The sequence below is a fragment of the Perca flavescens genome, chromosome 19 (assembly GCF_004354835.1).
Source record: "Perca flavescens isolate YP-PL-M2 chromosome 19, PFLA_1.0, whole genome shotgun sequence".
Lineage (NCBI taxonomy): Eukaryota > Metazoa > Chordata > Actinopteri > Perciformes > Percidae > Perca > Perca flavescens.
In genome coordinates this window covers 26,316,213-26,341,692 of record NC_041349.1, presented here as the reverse complement: position 1 = coordinate 26,341,692, position 25,480 = coordinate 26,316,213, and the positions used below count along the sequence as shown (strand labels likewise).

The window sequence follows — 25,480 nt, the reverse complement described above, 5'->3', positions numbered from 1 at the left end:
GAAGTAAAATAAGATTTTTTTCCCCAAATTTATTTTTTGGCAGTAGACTCCTCCCACACGTAAAAACACATCATCAGATTAACATATTGAAGCATCAGTGTCACTCTGAGCTGCAGTTCCAGATGTTTCCTGAGTCTATCTGGTGGCAGCATACACAACATGTGGCTCCAGCTCTCTCTCTGATGCAGGCCTGCGGCTTCTTTTGGTTTTCGCCTGGAAATTTAGAGCTGCGTAGTTCAGTTCATCTGAGCCCAGATCCTGTAAATCAGAGTATTCAGAGTCACACACTAAATCACACACACTCTGGAGCTGACTTAGCCAAGTTTTTGGTAGTTCCAAAAAAGGAATTGTTTAAACTAAAAGGAGCGTTGAGCACAGTTTAGCTAAGAACATGCTTTTGAATAGAATCACAGCTGGGTTGGGCAATTTAAAGAGCCCCGATTATACTCCTTTTCAGCATCACATTTGTACTCTTTGGGTCTACTAGAATATGTTTTCATGCTTTGATGTTCAAAAAACATTATGTTTCTCATTCTGCCCATTGCTGCAGTTCCTCTCTCTAAAACATCCTGTCTAAGCTCTTGGCCCACCTTCCCGAAAAGCCCAGTCTGCTCTGATTGGTCAGCTGGCCCTCTCTGATGTGATTGGCCAACCTAACTCAAACAAGCCGCTGGGTGTGCTGTGCTAGTTCAGGCAGCACCTATGGGCAGCACAAACTGGGCTGGCATTCTCAATCTGTGACATCACTTATTGAGGAATTTCAAACGGGAATGTGGGCGAGGTGTTTTAGGCAGTTGAGAAAAAGTGCAGTCTGTGGAAGAGAAAGCTCTATTTAGAGTGACGTGTTTTTTGTATTTTATACATCTATTATGTACACAAAAAACTAACGCACTAAAAGACAGGAAAAATCCAAAAAAGCATAATAGCAACTCGGATTGTTGAAACTCATAGGACTTAGGTCACAGATCTAAAATTGCTACACCTTACAGTGGTTATATTTTAATTTCAAAATAGTTTTGTCTTGGTTTTGTAACAGTTTGACTGTAACTCTATGCATCTGGCTTGGAAAAAAGGCCATACGGTCTCTTTCTTGACAAAATATCTTCAGATTGAGCTGATGGGGCATTTTCATTTGTTTCGGACTACACATCCTCAAACACAAAAGGTTGATTGCCAAAGACTCCCAAAACGACACATACAGTAGAACCGTTCTATTTACTGCCGCATTGTGGCGGTTTAATCATGTGACAGTTCTAAGTACTCATATTATGCTTTTTGGCTTTTTCCCTTTCCTTTATTGTGTTATAAATCTTTTTTGTGCATGTAATAGGTTTACAAAGTGAAAAAGCCCAAAGTCCAGCCCAAAGGGACTTAGCATCTCCAACAGAAAACACTGTTCACCAACTGCTCCAAACAGCTCTATTGTAGTCCAGCCTTTACTTCAGAGACAAACACGCATACTTTTGTGTCACTTTGTAACACAAGTTATAATGCTCGCCTAGCTCCTAGCGTGGCACGCCCTCAAACCAAGCTAGCTTGCTTGTCAGGCCCTTCCCTACTCTGCTTCTGCCTTACCTGCTGTGCATGTTTGACTCCCAACAAAGATGGAACAGAAGTGGGATGTCTCACTCTGTAGCTAAAACAGAGAGCTCAACACACAGGGTGAAAAGAGGAGCTGCAACAATGTGCAGTACAACAAATATATGGTGGTTTTATTTTTAAATGAAACCATGTAAACCTATTCTTGTACAACCTGTAAATACAATTACAAACCTTAAGAAAATGAGCATAATAGGAGGTCTTCACACAGAATTTTGCGCTCCTATACTTTGTCACCTTCCTTCCTCGTTTGCTCTGCTGATAGTTACTTCAGCCATGAGGTGGCCGCCTAACAAGAAACCTAACTGTGGGTCGTGCTTGCATAATCAACCTATACTATCTTTTTCTGGGTGAGGAGGGGCTGGGTTCAGATGGTCTAGCAAATGCTGGCAAAACCAGTAATTTAGCTTAAAGAACCTAAACTGTCAGTTTAAAGATAACAGCTGAAATTAGTTTAAAAATAGGAATTATTGAAGATCATCAAATGTTACTTTGAATATGATGACTTCCTGCATGCCTGAATTAGCTGTTTGCAGCAGCTCGGAACACAGACCATTAACAGATTTGTCATGTATTTGAATGCATTTTCAAAAACACACACACACACACACACACAGTTTATATAAGTTAATGCTGGGTTCACCTTGTTTCTTTCTGCCTGCGGTTCTTCAATCACAGCTAAATGGAAAATCAAGTTTTATTAGTTTATTACTATTGACCATATACTTTGGATTTATCCATCATGTGCATCAAATTATAGATCAGCTGTACCTGTCTGAAGTTTCCTGATTTTAACAGCCAGAACAATGACGACTATAGTGAGGAAAACAGTCAGAGCACCCAGGATCACAATCATGCCGTTTGTCATTCCTTCAGACTCCTCTACAAGACAAATGACAGAATAAATATCTGTTTTAGAAGAGCTGTTTAAGATCTAAATGACCGGCTCTGTGGAAACTTGCACAGTGAAAAAGGAGAACCTTACTTTCAGTCTTTGAATCCACTCCAAAATCAGATTCACTGTTACCTTTTAAAAAGACAAAAAATAAAGAATTTGACACGTATTGGTTTCTTGTTTGTCTTTATGTTGTTTTCATATGACTGTGACAATAAATGTGATATAAACTGTAAATATGATGGAAACAGATCTCTGAGGCTTAACTACAATCTTACCTTGAGCTTTTAAATGTGTTGAACCGGCGATGACTGTATGTCCGTCTATGTAAAATCCACAGAAATACAGTCCAGAGTCAGATAAATCCACTCTCTTGATTTTAAGAAAGACAGAAGAGATGTTGGAGCTCATCTCAAATCCATTTTGAAATCCATCACAGAAAGAAGGTTTACCATCAGACCCGTACATGGAGGAGACGCAGCTGGGCTTTGTTCTGTTAATCACTCTGAACCATTCTGTCTGAGTTGGAGTGCTGGAAATGTTGGAGCACATCAGAGTGACGTCTCCACCAGACTGGACCTCCACAGTGTGAGACTCCGAAGCTGAGACGGAGATCCAGCCTGAAACAAACAGCAGAGACAGAAAGAGATTTACTCCTCAATAAAGACACTTCTAAACGTGTACAATACAATACTAAGTCATCTGAGTGTTAAAAATGATGGTGGGTTACTGGATAAAAGACAGATTAGAATATATTTGCTGCTCAGAATAATTCATTACCAGGACTTACTGAGGCTGCAGAGAAGTAAAGCTGATATTAAGCTGAAGCTCCTCATTGTGCGTATAACGCTGCAACAGCAATGGCACTCTAAATCAGCGTAAAGGGGCTTTTATTGTTAAGGGGCGGAGTATTAGTTCATGCAAGGAAGCTCAAATCTTTCCCCACCTGATATCTGTACCAGAGACAATATAAGTCAAAGCATGCCTTGTTACTATTACTAACTAAGAAGTTACTATTCTTCTGATGCTCTTTGTTTTTGTGGAAGGAATCAGCTCCTCTGTCACAGTCGGATACAGCAGCTCAGATGGTCAGACATGCATGTTTGTTGTGATCCATGCATATTGAAGAATGCAGTTAAACGCCAAGGTACCCAGTAAAGCAAATGTATCTGACCCATCCTGCAGCCCACGGCCATGTCTTTTTTCCAGTCCACATTAAGAGTCAGTCTACCATTACTGCGTCGTTGGCTGACTTTTTGACATTTCTGAAGCTGCTAGGTGTCAAAAGTAGTCAGCGTTGACAGAGCTGAGATGTATTTCCCCAAATTGACAGTGCGGGGCGTTGACCACATACAGTATGTAGAACAAAGTGTGACACTTTAAGTCCCCAGCTCTTCTTTTATCAGATCAGTGAGCCACTGTGCATGCACAAACCGCCATTCTCCTTAATCTCGTATAATCAGTTGACTCCTGCCAACCACATGTTCCGCTTGCCCCCTCTAGGAGCCAATGTGGTCATTTAAAGCCCCCCCCCCCCCCTCCATTAAAATATTTTCTTTGTTGGTTATTGTTACCTGAGTTTGATGTTTGAGCTTCACTGTTGATACTAGAGGTTGTTTTCACATTCATTTACTGAGGGAGGAAAGTTTCTCTGCAATGACCTTAAATCTCAGTTTCAGTTTACTGTTAAACGTGTATGTGCGAGCAGGATATTGTGACATCACAGTTTGGAAGCCAATCATGGTCCAGTATGATGGATCATATGCATTATACGTATGTACACTGTATGGACTTTTCAGTGAAGTAGGAGACATCAATACTTTTTAAAATGTAAAATATCGGCACATTCATAGATACTAGATGCAACTTTAGTCATTTAAACTAAAGGTATTGAATGTTTTTTTGTTGGACAAAAAACGTATCAAACATTCTTTTTCAGAGAAAATCATTTTTACAGTATATATCATAAAACATGTCTAAAGGGGATTCAGTATCCAGTAATGAACAAAACATAAAAATCATAAGAAATAAATTATAAACACGTAAGTTAATTGTAATGAAAGCAAATTGATTGTTTAAGTAAGCCTTAACAGACACTCTATAAAGCCCTCTTACCGTAAACGCCCTGTCCTTTTATTTATAACTCTTCCCCAATGTTTGGGTACGTTTTCAAGCCCGCGCTCTGTCCTGTGTTCGTGGTATCACTGTTCTATGAGGAAGTTAAACAAGTTCATAATGAAGCTTTTTGTAACCACATGGCAGGAAAAGAACGCGTTAGTTCTTCAGCAGATTCTAATCTGCTGCCATATTTGTAAAACACACAGTGTGATTGTCAGACTGAAGGCAAAGACGGATGTTTAAAGCATCCCACAGTTTGACTCTCTTAGCAACCAATCAAATGTAACCTCATTTTTAACCTGGTGTCAGCTCTATTGCTCAAAGCGTTCAGTTCTAAAAACAGCCGAGACAGTGCACCTGTATATGATCCACCGTGGAGTATGTCATTGTCTTGATATGAGATATTTTCAGTGGAATAATGAAATCTCAGCTTGTGTTTCTCTAACATTGTCTCTTCTTGACCTAGTCCATCTGCCAGCAGTGATCCAGGATGCAGCAGCCTGACGGGACACTGGGGTTATCTCGGCCAGTTTTTGGGACAGTGGGACTTTACATTGCTTCTACGACAGCCAAGTGGCGCTGCAATTCTCCTGCTACCGACAGACCTTAGGATCATCATACTTCTGTTAACAAGTATGATTCAGCATCCAACGTGTTCCACTGGATGGAGAAGAACCCTCGTTTTTCTGTGCAGAGGAAGGAACCGATGAATCATTTAGACATCTCTGATGTCTACTTCTCAGATTGGGCTGCGTACTTCTGAAGAAGCTCACACTCCAACATGGTGGAGTTTGGAGAGGGGGTCTCTCGAAGTGTCAAAGGTATTGTGCTTCTCTTTTTCTTTGGTTTGACTTTTGAAGAAATGCAGATGTTGTTGGAAATTTTCATTGCAAATAATGATGATCACCTTTTAAAAAAGATAGTTTTAGGCATATGAACTCTCCAATCAACACTCATCACTATGTTCATAAAGCTTATCAGTTTTGATATCATTGCTGTCGGGCAGAAACCTTGTATGTCAGAAAAATGGGATTAAAAAAAGAGGCTTTTATTAAATTCTATCTATCTATCTATCTATCTATCTATCTATCTATCTATCTTCGCTACCATGCTTGTTTGTGCTTGCTGGGTGTACATCCACCGGTGAAGATGACAATTAAATTTTATTTATAGTATAAAATCATAACATAGGTTATCTCGAGACACTTTACAGATACTATAATTTACAAAGCCCCAACAATTACAGTAATTCCCTCAAGAGCAAGCAGTGCGACAGTGGCGAGGAAAAACTCCCTCTTGGGAAGAAACCTCGGACAAACCCAGGCTCTTGGTAGGCGGTGTCTGACGGGCCGGTTGGGGGTGTGATGAACAGTGGCAATAGTAGTCACATTAATAATGGAACAGTGACTGGATGTAGCGGGGAGCTGCAGGGTTCAGCAGGAAGCAGCATGACATTGCAGGGCACCGCTGAGCTCGGCAGGGAGTGCAGCAGGACCACGGCGACAGCTGGAACCAGGATCTTGGTGGAAATACCAAAAACGTTCTCCCAAGGAAATATTTCTGGGATGGGATACACACAAATAGTAATAGTAAAAAATAGAAAGGGAGAGGAGGACTCCTCAGTGTGTCAAACTCCCCAGAAGTCTAGGATTAACAGTAACAAACAGCAACTTCATAAGGAGAGGTACTTTTTCGGGATACAACACAAATAGTAATAATCTAAAATTAATAGAAAGGGGGCCAGTTAGGAACACTAGCAACTCAGTGTGTTTATCAAATAGAAGAAGGAAATTCTTGAAGTCCCCCCCAACCCAGTCTAGAACTTCCATAACAGGAGCCTGGTAACTATAACTTTTAGAGACTCTAGGTAACCAAGATTCTGGGAGACAGGGGCTCATACAATAGGAGGAGACAGCGTGTCATTCTTTTTTTCCAACTGCGGGGATTTGGGAACCAGTGGGTGGTCTTTCAGGAGTTTTTCCAAAAAACTGTCCAGGGATGTTACCATTTAATAACTACACCCCAGATATCTGCTAAAATGGAATGGGGCTGTTATCACAAAAAGAATGCATGTTAGGTACATATAATTTTGGTTTGGCTGTCTTTTCTCAATAAAATAAAGAACACTTTATGTGGGGTAATGGATGAAAAAGCAGGCCACAGAATTACTGTCTGAGGAGCTTGGGATGTAGCATTTTGGATATCTGCTAGAGTGGGGCTTTCTCCGAAGCCCCCAGACGATAGTGTTTTAAGCCCCCAACGTCGACTTCAAGGCAGCGCTGTGACCATTGACTTCATTACATAACGTGTCATTTAGCTGACGCTTTTATCCAAAGCGACTTACAGTTGCTACATGTGTCAGAGGATGCATGCCTCTGGAGCAACTATGGGCTAAGTGTCTTGCTCAAGGACACATTGGTTGTATTGCAGTACGAATTGAACCCAGATCTCCCACACCAAAGGCATGTGTCATATCCACTGAGCCATCACCACTTTTCAAAGCACGTAACCCTAACTTTAAACCTTACCATTGCCTAATCCTAGTGCCTTCCACCTTAACCCTAACCATTGCCTAATCCTAGTGCCTTGATGAAGTTGGGGGCTTAAAACACCAAACGCCGTCTGAGGACCGCAGGTTTCGGGGTGGGGTGTATGGATAGAGGAGGTCGGAGAGGCACTGAGGGGCCAGGGAATGTAGGGATTTGTAGGTGAGAAGGAGGATTTTATATGTGATGCAGGACTTAATTGGGAGCCAGTGAAGGTGGATGAAGGTTGGGGTGATGTACTGCCAGGTCTTGCTGTAAGTGAGGACCTTGGCGGCAGAGTTTTGGACATACTGGAGCAGGAACAATACGTTAATGAATGCATCAATTAAGGGATTTCATTCATCATGATTTCTGATTTATTAATGATGTTCATGTCTTCAAAAAAACTGACTAAAAAAATCTAATCATTGTTAACTAAACATTACTACTTCATTACTTCATCATGTTTGTGGCCCTTCAAATAAAGTGCTGACCTGGTCCATCTCTAACTTTGATAAAATAACATGATTAATGGTGGCATACAATTAATTGTATTAAGAATTAAAGGAGTGGGGGAGTGGGTTGGCAAAATGATACTGAGGTCACTACATATACACAAAATACAGTATACTGCAGATTTGTATAGTTGCTTTATTCACAATAACATAAGGCACTTAAAGACTTATGTCTAAGAACAATGCTCAGCCAGGATATTTATGAATTTTACTTTTTACTAACTTCTAAGTGTCTGAAGACCATAAATGTCTTGCCAGTTTTGGTATTATAGATAGTTCATGAAGTACTACATTAATTAATGCTTGCCTTTTCATGCATGAAGTCATACATGAATTAATAATTCATGTACCATTATTATAAAGTGTTATCATAAACTTTGACAAAGCTATTGTTTGTGGAGATGTAATTAAAGCCAACTGGTAAAGCAGTGAGAATACTTTGAATGTATTGCTTGATCAACCCATAACCTTTGTTTGGGTTTTTCTAACCACATCGCTACATAACTTCTGTAATTGTTTTTTGTTGCTCATGAGCTGTGTGCGGTTTATCCACACAGAAATACATCAATGAACTTCTGCTTCTAAACACACAGTTTGATCACAAAAATAGGTTCCTGTGATCCAACAGAAAGTTTCAGTGGTGGAGTTACATGGGTTCCTTGCAACAGAATGAGGACATCCTGCTTGAAACCACCAACATACAGACACAGAGAGAGCACCGGCTCTTAAATAGGCACATGAGCAAACTCTACCTATGTATAGAAAGTTCTCTTCTATTACTGACGAACACACTATTTCTGTGTTGAGGGGGTAATGTTAAGCTGGAGTTAACAAGCTAACTTTAGTCAACTAACATCGGCTGGCTGACTTGTTGGTTCTGCCGTACTTTTATGTTGCATCGGTTACAGAGAAGGCAACACCAACTCCATGACAGTCATCCTCATTTACTGGCCACCTAAACCAAATCTCTCCTTCCTCTCTGATTTTACTGAACTCCTCACACTAGCCTCATCTCTCTCTCCACGTCTGCTGCTACTCGGTGACTTAAACATCCACATGGACTCCCCCACCTGCAAGCTGTCATCAGAATTCACCATTTTACTAGACCACTTCCCTCTCACCCAACATGTCACATTCCCCACCCGTGAAAAAGGACACATCCTCAACCTGGTCTGCTCCACAAACCAACCGGTGCTCGACCTCCATCCATGTCTCTTTCCCCTCTCTGATCACAAACTCATACGGTTCACCATCCCTTCTCCAACCTCTATCGATCCCCACCATCTCTCTGACCTGCTCTCCACCACTCTCCACCTGGACTCAACCCTCACCTCAGCTGTTGATCCAACACAGTCTCACTCCCTACTCGTCAAATGTATGACGCATGGTCAAGGACCCTGGCGTCAAGTTTCAACGAAATAGGGGTACCCTTGACGTTATTTTTCGACGAGGGGGTCCGTCAGATAGACATTCATGTTATTCCCTCACCGTCGGATATCGACGAAAGAAAAAAACACGCCCCCCGCCCCTTAACTCGAAATCTGTGACAGTTATTGGTATTTTTAGCCCAATAACCGCTGTTTTAATCAACATTATTCACGAGATAGTATCATGGTTTATATGTATTTCTTTTTATGTTATTATTTCGGTATATTTCGGCCAGGGAAGCTGGATTGCTTTTTTTGTTGATTTATATTTTTTAAACTATAATGCTACATCTATCAACATTTATTTAGATGTTATCATGGTATTCATTTCTTTACTTTAATAATATTATTTCGGTCTTATTACCGGTGAAATATTACAGTATAGGCTAATACAGAACATTACGATATGATCCGAGCAGGAAGCATTCAAAGACGATCCCCCAATGCAATGCGGCCATTCATTTCAAAGAATCGGGCAGCGATCAGCTGGTCTTTAACGCCAGGCTTCAATATACATATATACAGTCAGTGATTGTGTCACCAGCAACAACACATTGCTCAGTTTTATTCAAGTAAGTTATGAACCATAATAACGTTTAAACGAATCCGCGAAAAACTCCGGAAGTGACGTAGTACGTCCCGCTCGGCGGATACGAAGATAAAAATATATAGGCCTAACATTCGTAATATTAATGTTTTTTTCTAATGTTTGAGATATTTGAGGAGTTAAACAATAAAGATTGTTATAATATTAAAATACAGTTTCATGTATTTGTCTACGTTTAAACGAATCCGCGGAAGTGACGTGGAAATTCCACATCTCGTCTGTGAAAGAATGTTCCACGTTGTACGTGAGAATTTACACAATAAAATACAAATAATGACAAAATTGTGTTTTTATATTTAGCACTTTTATTTGCCTTATATATACTATATAAAAAACCTACAGTTGAGTGTTTAGAAATACAGCCTAATGGCTTGTTTGACTAATTTGCATTTGTTTTGAATTGTACTGTTGTGAAAAACAATATACAAAGAGAAGCATTTTTTATTTTATTTTCCATACATAGTTATTTAAAAACGCAATTTTCTAATTTTGCAGTTGATGAATATTAATAGCAAAGACTAAAGGGGAAAAACATAAGTATATTTATGTGTGGGACTTAGTTTGATTTAAAATCACACTGCATTATTAGTTGTTTTAAATAAATTACTTTTTTGAAATATCAATTTATGGTAGGCCTAACATATTCATTATTATATTCAGAAGATGATCCTCATATCAATCACCGTGGTTACAGCTTGTAGCCATCCTAACCTTTGTAGCCTTTACTGAGACTACCTTTTCAAAATTAAGAAGGGACTAGTTTTAAGAAGCATTTTCAGGAAATTAAAAGGATAAGCAGATTGTTACCGAGGTTTTTGTTCACTGAGTAAGATGTATATAGCTTTGTTTGGGTATGTATACATATACAACATTTGTATGGCATTTTTGGCACACTTCTACCTCAGCACTACTGCACAAAGACAAAACTCACACATCTCATTCAACCATTTCACAAGCTGAGAAAAGGGTCATGACATGGGTCAGAGCAGTGGTTCCCAACCATTTTCCTTGGTGCCCCCCCCTACTCATGTCTAAGAAAAGCTGACTCCCCCACACACACACACACACACACACACACACACACCTTTGAAACTGAAGTTGAGGTAACTCTCGAGATAGAGCTGGGTCAGAGGATATCAGAGGTCATAAATGATGAACCAATCATCGGCTCTGCTCCTATAGGCCCAATGGTGGTCATATGGACAACATGCACCTTTGGCTGGAAGGCCCGTGTTGAAAGTGTGTGTTATCATTTAGAGCAGACACCCACGGTGAATCAGATGGTTTATGTTATACAAGGCTGCATTACAGAGAATTTTATTATGACTCTCATGAAGGTTGTGTAAGGAATAGAAACCAGTCTCTCCAGGCAAGCACACAGAATATGGTCTGCTCTATCTTTATTCTCCATGCCAAGTATGAGCTCTTATCCTCTGGCAGAAGATATGGGTAAACTTAACATTTCTAAACTATAAAAACGTTGATGATGATATAGGCCTAATTTGGACCTACCTCAATTAAAACTTTAAATAATGTTGCTTGAGATTGAGGGTGTGCAATAGCTTCATGATATGAAGCATGGTTGTGTTGCTCTTGTCACTGTTTGTGAAAGATGAGCAATAGATTGTTGCTGTGTGATGTGCTTCAGTCTAGCCTATATCACTTTGTTCATGTTGTTTTTTATTTTAAGTATGTCAGCTGTATGATAAAACAATATGTCAAGTGTTATTTGTGAAGCATTTGAACTCAAGGCAAATATACTTCTGGGGACAATAAAGTATCTCCTGCTAAGTGGTCTCCATGATGTGTAAAAATTAAAACGTTGTCGTAGGACTATAGCAAACACATCGTTGGAAAGGTCTCAACCTAGAGAGTAACATATGTCAGTCTGAAGAGGATACATTACTCCTGCTTTGAAATATTGACCTCTAAACCTTGAACCCAGCACATGTATGAAGGCCTGTCATTTAGCAACAGAAGGTGCTACACACATAAAACCAGTTGCTATAGAAAGCTCTGGACATTAGCTATCATGTAGATATGGTCACCAAATTACCTACTGTAAGCACTGTCAAATATGGTAATAAGCTATTTTCACCTATTTAACGATTCGATTTTTAAAATCTGATGACACCAGTGTGTTCTCCATCCCAAAAAACCCCAGGATGTATCCAAAATTATACACTGCCAACTTCTACTTATGAGAAATATACCAATATACTTTAAAACTACAACTCCCATAAAATCGACAAAATCAACCAATTACCAATCTCTATCCCCTGTATCTGACCTCCCTGTATCTGCTCCAGCCCCTATCACTGCCCCTCTTCTCCCCATCCGTCCTGACCTCCCAACCCCTCCTCTTCCTTGGAACTATCCCCTTTTCCTTCAAAACTTTCGCTGTCACCCCAATCCTTAAAAAACCTGGTCTTGAACCCTCCTCGCTCAACAACTACCGCCCAATATCCAACCTCCCCTTTCTGTCTAAAACCCTGGAACGGATAGTCGCCTAACAACTACAAACCCATCTTCATGCCAATAACCAATATGAACCTCTCCAATCTGGTTTTCGACCCCTCCACAGCACAGAAACAGCTCTCCTCAAAGTCCTCAATTACCTCCTCACCTCTGCTTGGACTTCCACTGTTACACCGATGACACCCAGATCTAATTCAGCACCAAATCCACACACAATCCTCCCCTCTCCCACATCAACTCCTGTATGCAACTAAAACCTGGATGCAACACAATGTCCTCAAACTCAACAGCGATAAAACAGAATTCCTCATTATAGGCTCCAAATCCACACAATCACAAAATCAATAACCCCACTCTCACCATCAACGGCACCATTGTGCAGCAACCTTGGCGTGATCTTTGATTCCACCCTCTCCCTTGAGCCCCACATCCATCATGTCATTAAAACCTCCTTCTTTCATCTCCGCAACATTGCCAAAATCAGACCCTCTCTCACACCCCCCGCTGCTGAAAGACTCATTCATGCATTCATCTCCTCCTAACTGGACTACTTCAACTCACTTCTCCTTGGCATCAGTTCTACCAACATCAACCGACTCTGGTCCAGAACGCAGCCGCCCGCCTCATCACCCGCTCCAAATCCTTGCATCACATCATTAGCAAGTCACAAAGGCAGCTTGGGGATGTATTTGATAATGCAGTACTCAGGAAGGCCAGACAGATATCAGCAGATACCCTACACCCACTAAACTTGGAGTTTGATTTGCTTCCATCTGGCCGTAGATTCAGCGTTCCAAGGGCGAGTCGGAACATTTATAAGAGATCTTTTATTCCCCATGCCCTACATGAACTTAACTTAAAATGTTAAATATGTTAACTGTAGATCAAAACCTACCTTATCTTAATTGTCTGCACTGTTTTCCATTCCTGTTATTGCATGTTGATGGTATTAGAGTTGTACTGTTAACTGTGTGTATTTTAATGTAATTTTATATTGGTGTCATTGATGTCGGAGAAGTCAAAGACAAATTTCCACTAAGGTGGACAATAAAGTCTAATCAATCAATCAATCAATCAATCAATCAATCCAGTCCTAAAAATAAGTCCTGGTTTCCTATCTCCCATCTACAAAATCCTGGTCCTCACCTAGAAAGCCCTCCACCATCTGGCCCCTTCATACCTCACTGACCTCTCCCCGTACCAACCCTCATGGTCCCTCAGATACACCTCAGCCGGTCTCCTCTGCATCCACAATTCCAACCTCCACAGTTTTGGGGACACAGCCTTCTCCAGGGCAGCTCCCAGGCTCTGGAACTCCCTCCCCCAAGAGATCCGCACCTCTGAGTCCCTTACCATCTTCCAGTGTCGCCTCAAGATCCATCTCTTCACCTCTGCCTCTCCATTTCCCCACGCCCCCTACCTTTTCATCTGTGCCTGAATCTGGTTTTGTTTTGTTGTGCATTGTTTTTTATTATCTACCTGCCCTGTAAAGTGACTTTGAGTTTGTGAAAAGCGCAATTTAAATTAAAAAATTCAATTTATTATTAGAATGAGCTGAACAGTGGGCTGGGTCTAACTGTTAGCGGTCTGCTGACTCTAACTGTCCCTCCCCACACCCTGCAACTCCGAGATCGTATCTCGAGCTGCGTCGGGTGGCTCTCCTCCCAGCGAGCTGTGACACAGTTTACAGCCCTACTGACGCATATTGTCACTATGACAACTAAGACCAATTGTCATTTTGTTGTATACCAATCAAATGACCACAGGAAAAAGGTCAATGGCCTTTCTATCAATTTTATTTCTTCTTTTTTTTTTTCAATCTCTTTATTGTTTTTTCCAAGTTAGCGACATTTGCATATACAAAGTGTTGTACAGATAAGTGATAATAAAAAGGAGCTTCACACCCATTTACTGGGCCGTCCACACACCTGTCTTCAGGTCCCTATATAGCCCTATCCATTTTATTTCTATGATCCAAATACAATACACATTTTCTATAGGCTCAATCTGCCACTTAAAAAAAAAAATATGATCTCCCATGCAGCCTGCTTGGCTTGCCTGTTTAATGTCCCATGCAGGTCCTAACTGTATATATCCCTGCCAGATCACAAGTCCAGTTGTAATGCTTCCTGTTTTTCCTTATACTTGCAAGTCTGTCAGTCCTGTTGAGAGTACTTCACATGAGAATAAACTACGGCGTCGCTACTGTATTCCACAGGAGCTGTTCTGCAGGAGGAGCCTCTGGGAGCAGAACACACTGCTGCGTACATCACTGCATCTCCAGGCTGAAAGACAATGACAGTGTTTAGTTCTGAACATTTGGACTCCGAAAGAGGAGACATAGACCGCATTAAGTTGCCATTTAACAATGACTGAGACATACTGTATATACATTAGAACCTTTTAAAGGCATACATCTGATATTGTAACCAGAAACTGAGCTAGAAGAAATCATGCTTTTCTCAAGAACCATTTGTAGGTATAGCTACGGAAAATAATTTCCTGTATATTGTATTTATTCCACGCATTTATTGCTGTATGCACTACAGTAACTGCTGCTGTGTAAGACTGCCGTTCTCCGCGTAGAGGAGGTCGGGGTGGACAGTTGGGTCATAAAACACAGCGCTTTCAAGCCCGGGGAGCGCAGTTTGTGTCCTGGGATGAAACCCAGACTTTCACCCAGGATACGTGTGTTTATGTTTAAAACCAAACCACGATCTTTTATCTAATCTTAACTAGTCGCTTTGGTGTCTAAACTGTTGTCACATCTAGTCTAGCATTGCCAGACCTCCCTTCACAGCGCTGTGGAGGAGGGTCTGGCTAGTCCAAGCAGCAGTCTGGGAAGGGAGAAAAACATGCTCTGGTTTATTAGCATTTCTTTAAACCAATCACAATCGTCTTGGGCGGTGCCAAGCACCGGACGGAGCCACGGTGCCTCTGCAAAATAGTCCGGGAAGGAACTTGTTTGGTGGAACGTGTATGTTCAAAAGTTGTTTTAGTCGTGCAACAGAAAACCCAGATTGGACAGATAGTCTAGCTAGCTGTCTGGATTTACCCTGCAGAGATCTGAGCAGCAGTTAACCATAGTACTCATAAAGCCACCGGGCTTTAGAATGCCAACACAAAGAAAGCGGAAGATTAGGGACATCTGGCCGAAAATGAGGGACATCCGGCGGAATTTCGGGCGGCACCGGAACAATCCCAGGAGTGGAATGTCGTTGATAAAGACTAGTTGTCACACAACAGCCACATTTTGTTGTCACCGCAGGACAGTCACCTTTTGTCAGCTAAACTCAACTGCAACGGCCCCTGCAAGAACCGTCACCTCGCGGTGACCTGTATCCAACTACCAGTATCCTTTTATTGGCTAAATTTAACTGTAAGACTGCTTAAATTAACGGTCGTGTGACCGGCCGGATGTCACTGTATTTGTTTGTACAATATCATACGTTTATGAGAATGCATTGAAGAAATGGATTACCTGATTGGCTTCAAGAGATCCATCCTTGGATCCGGATGCAGCTAAAACAAAAATGACTTCTGTCACTGCTACTGCAGAATATAACAGAACATATCTGCTTTTGCTTTATATATACAGATATTTAATATAATACATAGTTGTTCATACCTGTGGGATCTTTCTTGTGGTTTTTGCAAAGTGTCCATATGAGCACAAGTGTCCCAATCCCAAGAACGGTGTTTGACAGCATCAGTGCAATAACAGTTGGACTCAGATCAACTGATTCGGTGAAGGCAACATCTCCTTTGAAACATATGAGAATTAACAGTATTCAATAATAGCCTCTGTAAATGGCTGCAAACATGAACACAAATCTTACTTTCTTAAATGAAAACATTCATAAGAGCAACATTTTCTTGGACTGAAACCTTCCATTTTCTTCAACTTCTAACCACAATATTTCTCAAACCTAGTCACAGTAAACAAAATTTTGAAAACATGAAAACATTGGCTTTAGGGCAGCCAGTAGCAATTATGTTCTGCTGAGCATCTATAAAATATCAGGAAATGGTGACAAATGTTTAGTATGTTTGCTTGGAAAAGGACCAACAATGAATCGATTATCAAAATAGTTGCTCATTATATTTCTGTCGATCGATTGAAGGAATAATCGTTCTTCATTTCAGATCTAGCTGGCTTTGGACTTAATTTGGGGTTTTACAGCATTATTGATTCAATATTGACCTAACATTTTCTCTGTGGTTATGATTCATAATATTTGCTAGGAATTGGACTAAAACGCTACATGTATAGTAGGGGTGTTGAAATGAATCATTGCATCGATGCATCGCAATGTGGACCTGGGCGATTCTCCATCGATGTAGTGACAGATCATAATCGATTGTTGCCTACTGATGATGCTTGTTGATTTTCTGGGTGCTTTTTTTTTTTTTTTTTTTTGTCGGTTGTCTGCTTTGTTCAGACTACGCTACATTCAAGAATTGTCATTTTTAAGAGCAGCTACAATAAAAAAGGAGTTTATGCATATCTGTCTGCTTGAATTTGTTGATGAAAACCATGTGTAGCAATAAATAATAAAATTGAGGAGGTGAAGCAATCGTGATGCATTGCAATATCGAATTGGATCGAATCGTTGACAGGATTATTGTAATCGAAACCGAATTTCTGAGACCAGTGAAGATTCACACTCTTAATGTATATTGACGGTTCCTGTCTTACTGTGAACAATAATCCTGGTCCCGTTTCCAAACAGCGTCTGTCCACATGAAGTCAGGACACAGTAGAAGGTTCCAGCATCATCAGAGCTGAGGTTCCTCAGGAGAAGCTCGTACACACAGCTAGTCTCTCCACTCTCAGTCCTCCGGCAGCTCTTATTTCCAGAGTAGTAGATCATTTGCGGAGCAGAGTGATGAGAGTTTTTCAGCCACGTGACACTAATGTGTTCTGCTGCACAGCGGCCAGTGTGAACAGAACAGCTGAGAGTCACAGAGTCTCCTGGCTGGACGGGTTCAGACTCCCGCTGCTGGACGCCAGAGTCACTGATTGGGTTCACACCTTGGGGAAGAAATCAAAGAACCATTTAGCTCACATTCAGCCAGTGGTGGAAGACTTATTCAGATCCTTTACTTAAGTACAAGTACTAATGTAAATGTTGCTGATGTAAAACTATGTGACATCAGGAAAATGTTATTAAGGTATTAAAAGTAAAAGTACTCAATGCAGAAAAATCCTCACATTTTAGAAACTTTACAGATAGAGTAGGTCTAGACCACACTATCATTTACAAAGACCCAACAATTCCCCACGAGTAAGCATTTTGTGCAACAGTGGCGAGGAAAAACTTCCTGTTTCAATTTGTAAAGTAACTAAAGCTTTCAAATGAATGTATTGGAGTAAAAAGTAAATTATTTCCCTCTGAAATGTAGTGGAGTAGCAGTAGAAAGTGGCATGAAAAGGAAGGACTCAAGTAAAGTACAAGGACTTCAGTGGATGTACTGAGTTACATTCCACCACTGCATTCAGCTAAAATTAACAAAACATTTTTTAATCTTAAACTGTGGAGAATAAATACCTGTTATCATCAAAAACGTTCCTTGTCCAAACTGAATGTCTCTTAAGTCCATCACTCCACAGTAGTATGTGCCAACGTCTTCCCACGTTGTCCTCGGGATAGTCAGAAAACTGCTGATGTGGTCCGATTGGACTTCATAACGGTGTGATTTCTCTTTAAATACTGTCAGATTATATAAAGTATCCGTGGAGGCCAGCAGCTGAAGTCTCCTCTCAGTGTTTAGTGTGTACCACACCCTGGTTCTTGCAGTGCTTTTAATGTTACATGTAAAAGTAACTGTGTGTCCTAGCTCTACTGCTTGGAAAGCAGCCGGCTGAGAGATGTCAAGCCGTGCTTCACCTGAAAGATACAGAAAAGAAACAAGTGACTTTGATGTATGGAAATCCTCATTCAAAAAAGACCCAACAGGTGGATTTTGAGTTACTTACACACAGACCAGAGCAGAGAAATATGTAGAAGGCACACGGTCATCTTCTCAGCTTGCATCCCCATCCTTCACACATCAGGTCTGACAAAGTACCAGCAGTGTCAACACTCTCACCACGCAGGAACATACGCTGCTGACTGCTGTCTGATTGGTTCAATAGATTCATCTACATTCACCTGATTGGCTGCTTGGGAAATCAAATAAGGTTGGTAACAAAGCAGCGGAAAAAGCCTCACTAGATAATAGATTCACGTCATCAGTATAGCTCATAGCACAGCTAAAGTGTATCTGTCTCCATTCATATCCATAAACGAAGAAAGTTAATCAATACAATTTAAGTGACAAAATTAGGAAATACAATAATGTTAAATAAGAGAAAACCGTAGCTTTGCCCCAGTGCTGTTGCTGTGGTAAGTTCAGCTGCTTTTCTTCTCATATGTCCTGAAACAGGAAAGACAGGTTAGTATACAACCACATCCTTTTCATACTACATCTATTTAAAAAAAAAAAAGCACCTGTCCATCATCAGTCTACTTGAAAAGTCTGTCTCTGTGAGACATCTTTACAGATCTGGATAGACATGAGGAGAATGACTGTAACAACTGTGGCAGCAGCATTATGCTTCTGATTTTCTCCAGCAGTAATCATGACATACCAAGTTATGTCTAATACCTGGATCGGTTCGGGTATTAAACATTTTGACACACAGACCTGAGACCTGTGGCAGTGAAACAAGACTAGACTAGTAGACTATAATTTAGTCCCAGTCTGACTCAGGTCCTGGATTGAGTCTTCCTTAAAACTGATTGGATTTGTGTACCAAGGGCAATTCCAGGATTTTTTATAAATTGGGGTGGCACAGTGGGGACCAATAATCAGTCACATTTAAGGTGGGGGGGGGGCCCGTGTCCCCCTTCTAGCCCCACCCCTGCTGTGCAGACATCTAGCTGGTCCCCCTGCTGCTTACAGTAATTGTGATGTTCCTTATTATTTTGTCATGGATTGGAGACCAAAGATGGAGAACGTAGATCAAATGTAGCAGATATTCTCGCTAACCGTTGAGGGATTCAAAAGAGACATGTTACTGTAAAAAGTAAGTAGCTGTATGGTTACAGAGCCACAGTTTGATTCAAGCCGGGGACCTTTGTTGCATGTCACACCCATCTCTGCCCTTGTTTCCTGCCTACGTCTGCACTACTGTCAACTAAAGGCAATAAATAAACTACTGTCTTGTCTTGGGAAAGGTCCTTGTGACTGAAACGACCAAATAAACAATGCAGAGGTGACACGTGTGTCAGGAATTAGCTTTTTTTTGTGGAAATAAATAAATATATATAAAAAAGAATGTTCAAATGTGTCAGCAGCAGCTTCAAGCTGTCAGTGTCTGCACAAGGTGCATTCAGGCACAGTTTTGAGTGTAGGTCAGCTGCACTTTGGCAGTATGCAGAGCCATAAGACAATAAAAAGTAGAAGAAAATAGACTCAAAGTTTGAAATTACGCTGTGGGTCGCAGTTGGGTGTTGCTTAAGTAAAATGGTGACCCAGCACGTGGCTTGTGTAGACGGCTATAGTAGAAAGGGGGGGAAAGAAAAACTACGAAATAGCCCTTTTCAACCTTGACAGGAAATGAAGGTGGGGAAAGTAATTAATGAGACACACCTGTGAGCTGGGGGAAGCATGGAGGAGAACAGACAGAGGAATGAGAGTGGCAAAATGAAATCACTAAAAGTTGAATCCAGTTTTGAATAGTTTTGCTGAAAAAAAAGAAGAAGGCAAAACAATGACAGTTTATACATGGAGTGGCAGATGTTCCAAGAACCGGCTGGATTTATCAGACTTTTTCTGGGCAACAATGTGGTGCTGGAAGTGTGCTGATCCTTTGAAACGGGTTTGGATGAAATCTCCAGATGGGATCGTGGACTTCCTTGATTCTGTTGGACCTCCCCAAGTCAAGATAAGTCTCATCTCTTGCAACTTTCTTGGCTTCTCATATTCTACTGCCTCTTCTGTTAATGTGCATTAGCCCTCATGTTCTACCCAAAATTCAATCTATGTTTACACTGCCCCTCAACCTGATCTTTTCCTTTTTGGACTGACCTAACCTGTTTCTGAACATTTCCATCATGTTATATTATGTCAGGGCAGAACAACATGATCACATTATGGAGCAGGGCTTGTGTTCTAACTTTGATAGAGTATTTTCATATTGCATAAATTGTTTAAGTATGCATCTATGAAAACGTTTCGGAAAGCAAGGTGTGTGTGTGTGTGTGTGTGTGTGTGTGTGTGTGTGTGTGTGTGTGTGTGTGTGTGTGTGTGTGTGTGTGTGTGTCCACCTTTCATCCAATCTACTTCATACTTGGAGGGTATATTGCTGGGTACCCAAAGGAACTTGTTATTTGGAATTTGGAGCAGTTTGGACAGCGTTGAATATTAATAAAAATGAATGAAACTAAGTGATGGCACAATAAGCTTGCAGCTTAAAGCTGTAGGGGCTCTCAATCAGGCATGTCTTCCGTGGCGGGCTGCCAGTGATTATTACGCCTATTTGGAAATGAATACCTCCATATTTGACCTGTGTGTTTCTGACTGCTGGATATAACCTACTAACCTCATTACTGAACTTTTCTTCACTTCCCTCAATGAGCACGAGCAGATATCCTGCAGGACTATGACCGGACAGTACAAGTCCTGTAGGATATCCGCTGCATTTAAATGTTTACTTACAAGAGGCATTATCAGCACAATGTACCTACTTTTACTTAAAGGCTGTTCAAGGTGAAGCTTTCAAGTCTAATATAATGCTAGATAGTTTAATAATGATGCATCGTATTTAAAAAATGTAATATTTTGTGAGAAAAATCGGAGTTTGCAACGTAACCAGTAACATTTCTCTGCCAGGTAAACGGACATGGTAGTGCAATTTCCTTCTTCTGAAGTACAAGTACAAAGTAAGTCAGTAGTAGTACAGTAGAAGTACATTGACTCAAATACTGTACATAAGTACAAATGTTGAGGTACTTTGAGAGACTTTACTCAAGTCTTTTCTTTTCACGCCACTTTCTACTGTGCTACATTTCAGAGAGAAATATTTTACTTTTGACTCCACTACATTAACCTGACCGCTTTACTAGTTACTTTACAAATTTGTACACAACCACAACCACCACCCACATCCTTCTGGGCGGTTATTGGCTGGAACACTGTTGTATGTTTTGTGGTGCAGGTTGGCGCAGTTTGTTTTTGTTGGCGTTTGTGGAGCCTGGGCTGTCTACAGAGACCGCGTTTTTTTACAGTGTGCTCAGGGGACAGGCTGCTGGCAGATAGTGAGGAGATGTTTGCTATTTGTGACAAAAAAATGTTGTAGCCTAAAAAACGCATGACATCGCTTAGAGCACCTTTTTACATAAGTAAAGGATCTGAATACTTCTGGTACTTCTAGTAATACCACTGGCAGTAGTTGAGTTGCATATTACATGCTATGAGCGCCTTGTGTGAGTTATTTCACGGTACAGTGGCTCTGGAGAAAGCTGCAAGCAGCAATACAGGAGGCCAAACAATCAGCCGGGCACTGCACTATAGTGGAGCAAACACCTTAGTCTATACTGTAGGTGAGAACTGAGAAGTACTGATGTAAAGACATCCTGCCTGAAACCGCACAGACGCCTGACATCTCTCTTTACCGTTACCTGCAGAGAGCTTCTTACATCTCTGGGGTTTGTGGCAGCATGTACGAAAAAAACAACACCCTACAAAGAATGTTCTGTGGTAACGTTGGCCTTCTGTATGAACTGGACATGTGATGTCAAAGGTGCAGGGCTGGTTAGAATAATGGAAACTCTCAGAGTAGCTAAGCCAAGCAGCACCACAGAGGTGTGAGTGTAGTTCTTTAAAGTTGTGCAACAAGTGGTATGACAGTGGAAATCAGTGAATCTCTCCGGCAGTCAGAAGACAAGTGTTTTATTTTCATTTCTTTCAGTGGAAGAGCTTAGCTTATTGCAAGGCAAGCCTTTATACTTATTGAATTTGCTGAAATCATAAGCTTTAAAGTTTTGGGAAAATTCAAATGACCCTTTTGTCAAATGTGTTGGTACACAGAAACAAAGTACAGACACGTATCCAGCTCTACTGCTTTACACTGGAGTACACACATTCAGTCATGGTGCTCTCCCTCTGTCTTCTTGATGTGTTGCCGCTGTGATCCCTTAAAGCAGCGTAATGAAGGTTGTCTGCGTCTTCGCGTAACTGGTAACAAAATATAAAATAGTTCATTACTATTATTAAAGATACAGCCCAATAAAGATGTGTGAAACACGGCAGGTGTCATGGATGGATAGAAAATAACACTTACCGCTATGTTCGGAGTAGAAGTCGCTGAAAATGTGACATTGCATTCTGGTTGTGATACACAAAATGAAAGCCATGTTATTTAAATGAAATATGCACTCAATACTTGCAGTCAGATTTAAATAGTAACCGTTACCTGTACATTGGCAGCTTCTTTTGTTCACCTTGTACACTGAGAAAGCCAGTAAAACACTCAGGATGGTGGTGAATGCTAAAGCTGCACTCAAGAAATAAACCCAGACAGGAGAGTCCACCTCATCTGTAGAGAGACAGACACCAGGAGATATTACAGAGCTTTTAGATGTCTTCTCAAAGTTGACTATAGTATAGGGGTGCATTTTTTTCAATTACATCGTAGAAAACCATGCTGCCATGCCCATTTGTACATTGAAAAGTTATTTTTCCTCCTAGTGTGCTAGCCACAAAGAGATCTCTTCAGTCATTTTGATGTAATGAATAGTGGACAGAAAACGCTTCAGCAGTGTGACTTAGACAAAAAAAGTGGGTATCTTCCAAATACAATACTCGATGCCAACATGCCGATTGAAAGACATATTGGACAGTTTACGTCCAGTGAAGAATCCTTCAGGTACAAAATCCCTTGTTAATCTTCCAATATTAATTGTTTTAGTAAAAAATCCCCTCTTTGGGCTTCCATAGGAATTATTTCCATGCTGAGCTGTGGCTAAGAGATACCTGCTAGAGAAGTATAGTCATGTTGGACGCAAAATACCAGCAATATTCTTTTCATGCAATGCAAGGATAAAGATAGCCGCTTGATCAGGCTAACTCAGAATGCTGAAGCCTCATGATGGCTTGGGCTAAACTTTGGAATATGTGCATGAAACAAGGACTGTAGATTTTGTCCCCTATCTCCCACTGTGGATTAGCACTAAGGAACTACTTCATGGTCAGTAAAGACATAAATATAATGATTACAGTGAGCAGTAATTCTCAATGCCTGCATTTGAGTATTGTATTAAGTAAGACTTAAAAAATACAATTAGAAAGTTACTAACCTTCTAAGTCCAGCTTGGTCCCGTCTCCAAACAGAATGTGTCCACATGAGGCAACAGCACAGTAGTAGGTCTCATGAGAAAGATTCAGACTCTTCATCGGCAGGTTGTAGACACAGGTGTGTGTTTGTGTGTTGGGTTTCCTCTCACACTGATCAGTCCTGCCTCCATGGGTGTAAATGAGTCCTGGCTGAGATTCTTCTGAGTTCTTGAACCAGTAAACACTGTGTTCTCCATCACAGGTCCCAGTGTGTACTGTGCAGTCCAGAGTCACAGAGCCTCCTGGCTGGATGCTCTCAGATGAAGACTGATGGACCATAGCTGGGACGTTTAAACCTGAACCTTTTACGCTGACTGTATTGCCCTCACAAAATTCAAAGTCATATAAGTTGCTCCCTACGCAGTAGTAAGTTGCGGAGTCCGAAATTTGCAGATCTGAAATCTTCAAGTGATATTTATCATTTACTTTGTCCAGTGAGAAACGTGGATTGTTGTTGAATTCATCTTGAAAGGTTCCAATATCATTATGCCTATAGAACGTAGACATCAGCTGTGGTTTCTGTCCCAGAGTTTGCTTATACCAGTGATACATCATCGCCATTGCATCATTGTCACAGACGCATGACATAGTCACACTTTCCCCAACATTAGGTGAGTAAAAATGTAATGAAGATGGTTTGGAAGTTGTCATGTGAGCTGAGGAGAAAATAAGACAAAGCAAATACACAAGTTAATTTGAAATGTAATGCTGTTGTGATGTGTATTGCAGAATGCATGGAAACATATGGTTGGTATGGAAAAACAACTTACCCATATTCGCCACAAACAGACATGTGAAATACAAAGCAAAGTTCGGAGGTGTCATTGTGCTTCAAATGCTGTGCGGAATGACTTGAACTCTGTACGTTCTCCACTCTTCACAGAGAAGGCTGTGTTTGATTGGCCAATCAGATTTGGAAACATTGAACACATGTTCAGTGGCCCCGCCACATTGGCAATGGTGTTCTTATCCTCAACAACAGTAATGACAACATGATGCTTGAACCTGACCTTGATCAATGAAACATAAATCACATATTGTGTATATACAATGAGGCCCATGTCTACTAGCATTTAAAGATATTGTGACTGATTTACTGCATGTGGGCAAAATACTAACTGTTGTAACTGCTTATCATTGCTTATTGGTAACTGCTTGCCACATAAACATAGACATACAGCACTGGAGGGAACAATTTTCAAGTTATTCAAGAACATTTACCCCAATTTCAAATGTTATTCCTCTGACATTCTGCTGTTTGATCCATAGTTATTGGCTTTTTCCATGGTCAGAACACAAAGTCAGTAATCACTTGTGTTGGAAGAGACCATTTTAGCAACAAATGAAAAGCTTACCGGTCATTTACAACTAGAAATAGACAATGACTGTTCAATATTCTACATTGGGGTCTACTAAAAATCTACAGCATGCAGGGTTTGACAGGTGAAAGTGTGTTCACATAGATGGGTACATACTAGTGATGCGCGGGTCAGAGATCTTTAACACCCCCTCTCAACCAACCCTTTATGAGATCCAATCCACACCGCCCAACCCGTCAGAAAAGGATCACTTTTGTGATTTGGCAACAAATAGTTGAAAATGTAAAATCTGCAAAATAAATAAATCAAAACTGACAAAAAGAAAGATAACCCCAAAAGAAACAAGAAGAAATAAATGTATACAATAATAAACTAAGCAATGTACATAAAGGTGCATAATGTTCATCCCAAGTTGTTTGCAATGTCTTCCTTGGTGACTATGTAAAGTAACCACACAGAGACATTGCTGATTGGCTGACCGTTGACAGTTAAGGAAGTACGCTACACATATGTGTGTTTTTTTTTTGGTGTGAACTCCTGCAGGCAATGAACTAAGGAAAGTGTCACTCTCAGGGGGAGTACAAGTTAACATAAGATGCTACTCTGCTATTTTAC

At 40.7% G+C, this 25,480-nt stretch overlaps 3 protein-coding genes across 4 annotated transcripts; all 3 read right to left on the bottom strand.

Moving 5' to 3' along the window:
* Positions 1–66: 66 nt before the first annotated feature.
* On the bottom strand, positions 67–4,692 carry LOC114574007 (uncharacterized). 2 transcript variants are annotated; one of them, XM_028606286.1, is made up of 6 exons: positions 4,610–4,692; positions 2,773–3,114; positions 2,585–2,626; positions 2,371–2,481; positions 2,243–2,277; positions 67–258 (listed from the first exon to the last, which is right to left on the bottom strand). In XM_028606286.1, exons 2-6 carry the CDS (start codon positions 3,044–3,046, stop codon positions 136–138), a joined length of 585 nt encoding a protein of 194 aa, XP_028462087.1. In that variant the 5' UTR covers positions 3,047–3,114; positions 4,610–4,692; the 3' UTR covers positions 67–135. The 2 variants fall into 2 exon arrangements, with proteins under 2 accessions (XP_028462087.1, XP_028462086.1); XM_028606285.1 differs by lacking the exon at positions 4,610–4,692 and adding an exon at positions 3,285–3,340.
* A 9,483-nt stretch (positions 4,693–14,175) lies between these two features.
* On the bottom strand, positions 14,176–18,209 carry LOC114574001 (signal-regulatory protein beta-2-like). The gene is made up of 6 exons (XM_028606276.1): positions 18,145–18,209; positions 17,717–18,055; positions 16,864–17,199; positions 15,793–15,927; positions 15,646–15,686; positions 14,176–14,449 (listed from the first exon to the last, which is right to left on the bottom strand). The coding sequence occupies exons 1-6, from the start codon at positions 18,206–18,208 to the stop codon at positions 14,321–14,323; spliced, it is 1,044 nt and encodes a 347-aa protein (XP_028462077.1). The 5' UTR covers position 18,209; the 3' UTR covers positions 14,176–14,320.
* A 3,996-nt stretch (positions 18,210–22,205) lies between these two features.
* On the bottom strand, positions 22,206–24,371 carry LOC114574000 (uncharacterized). The gene is made up of 5 exons (XM_028606275.1): positions 24,317–24,371; positions 23,510–24,202; positions 22,627–22,749; positions 22,495–22,538; positions 22,206–22,388 (listed from the first exon to the last, which is right to left on the bottom strand). Exons 1-5 carry the CDS (start codon positions 24,369–24,371, stop codon positions 22,269–22,271), a joined length of 1,035 nt encoding a protein of 344 aa, XP_028462076.1. The 3' UTR covers positions 22,206–22,268.
* Positions 24,372–25,480: the final 1,109 nt, after the last annotated feature.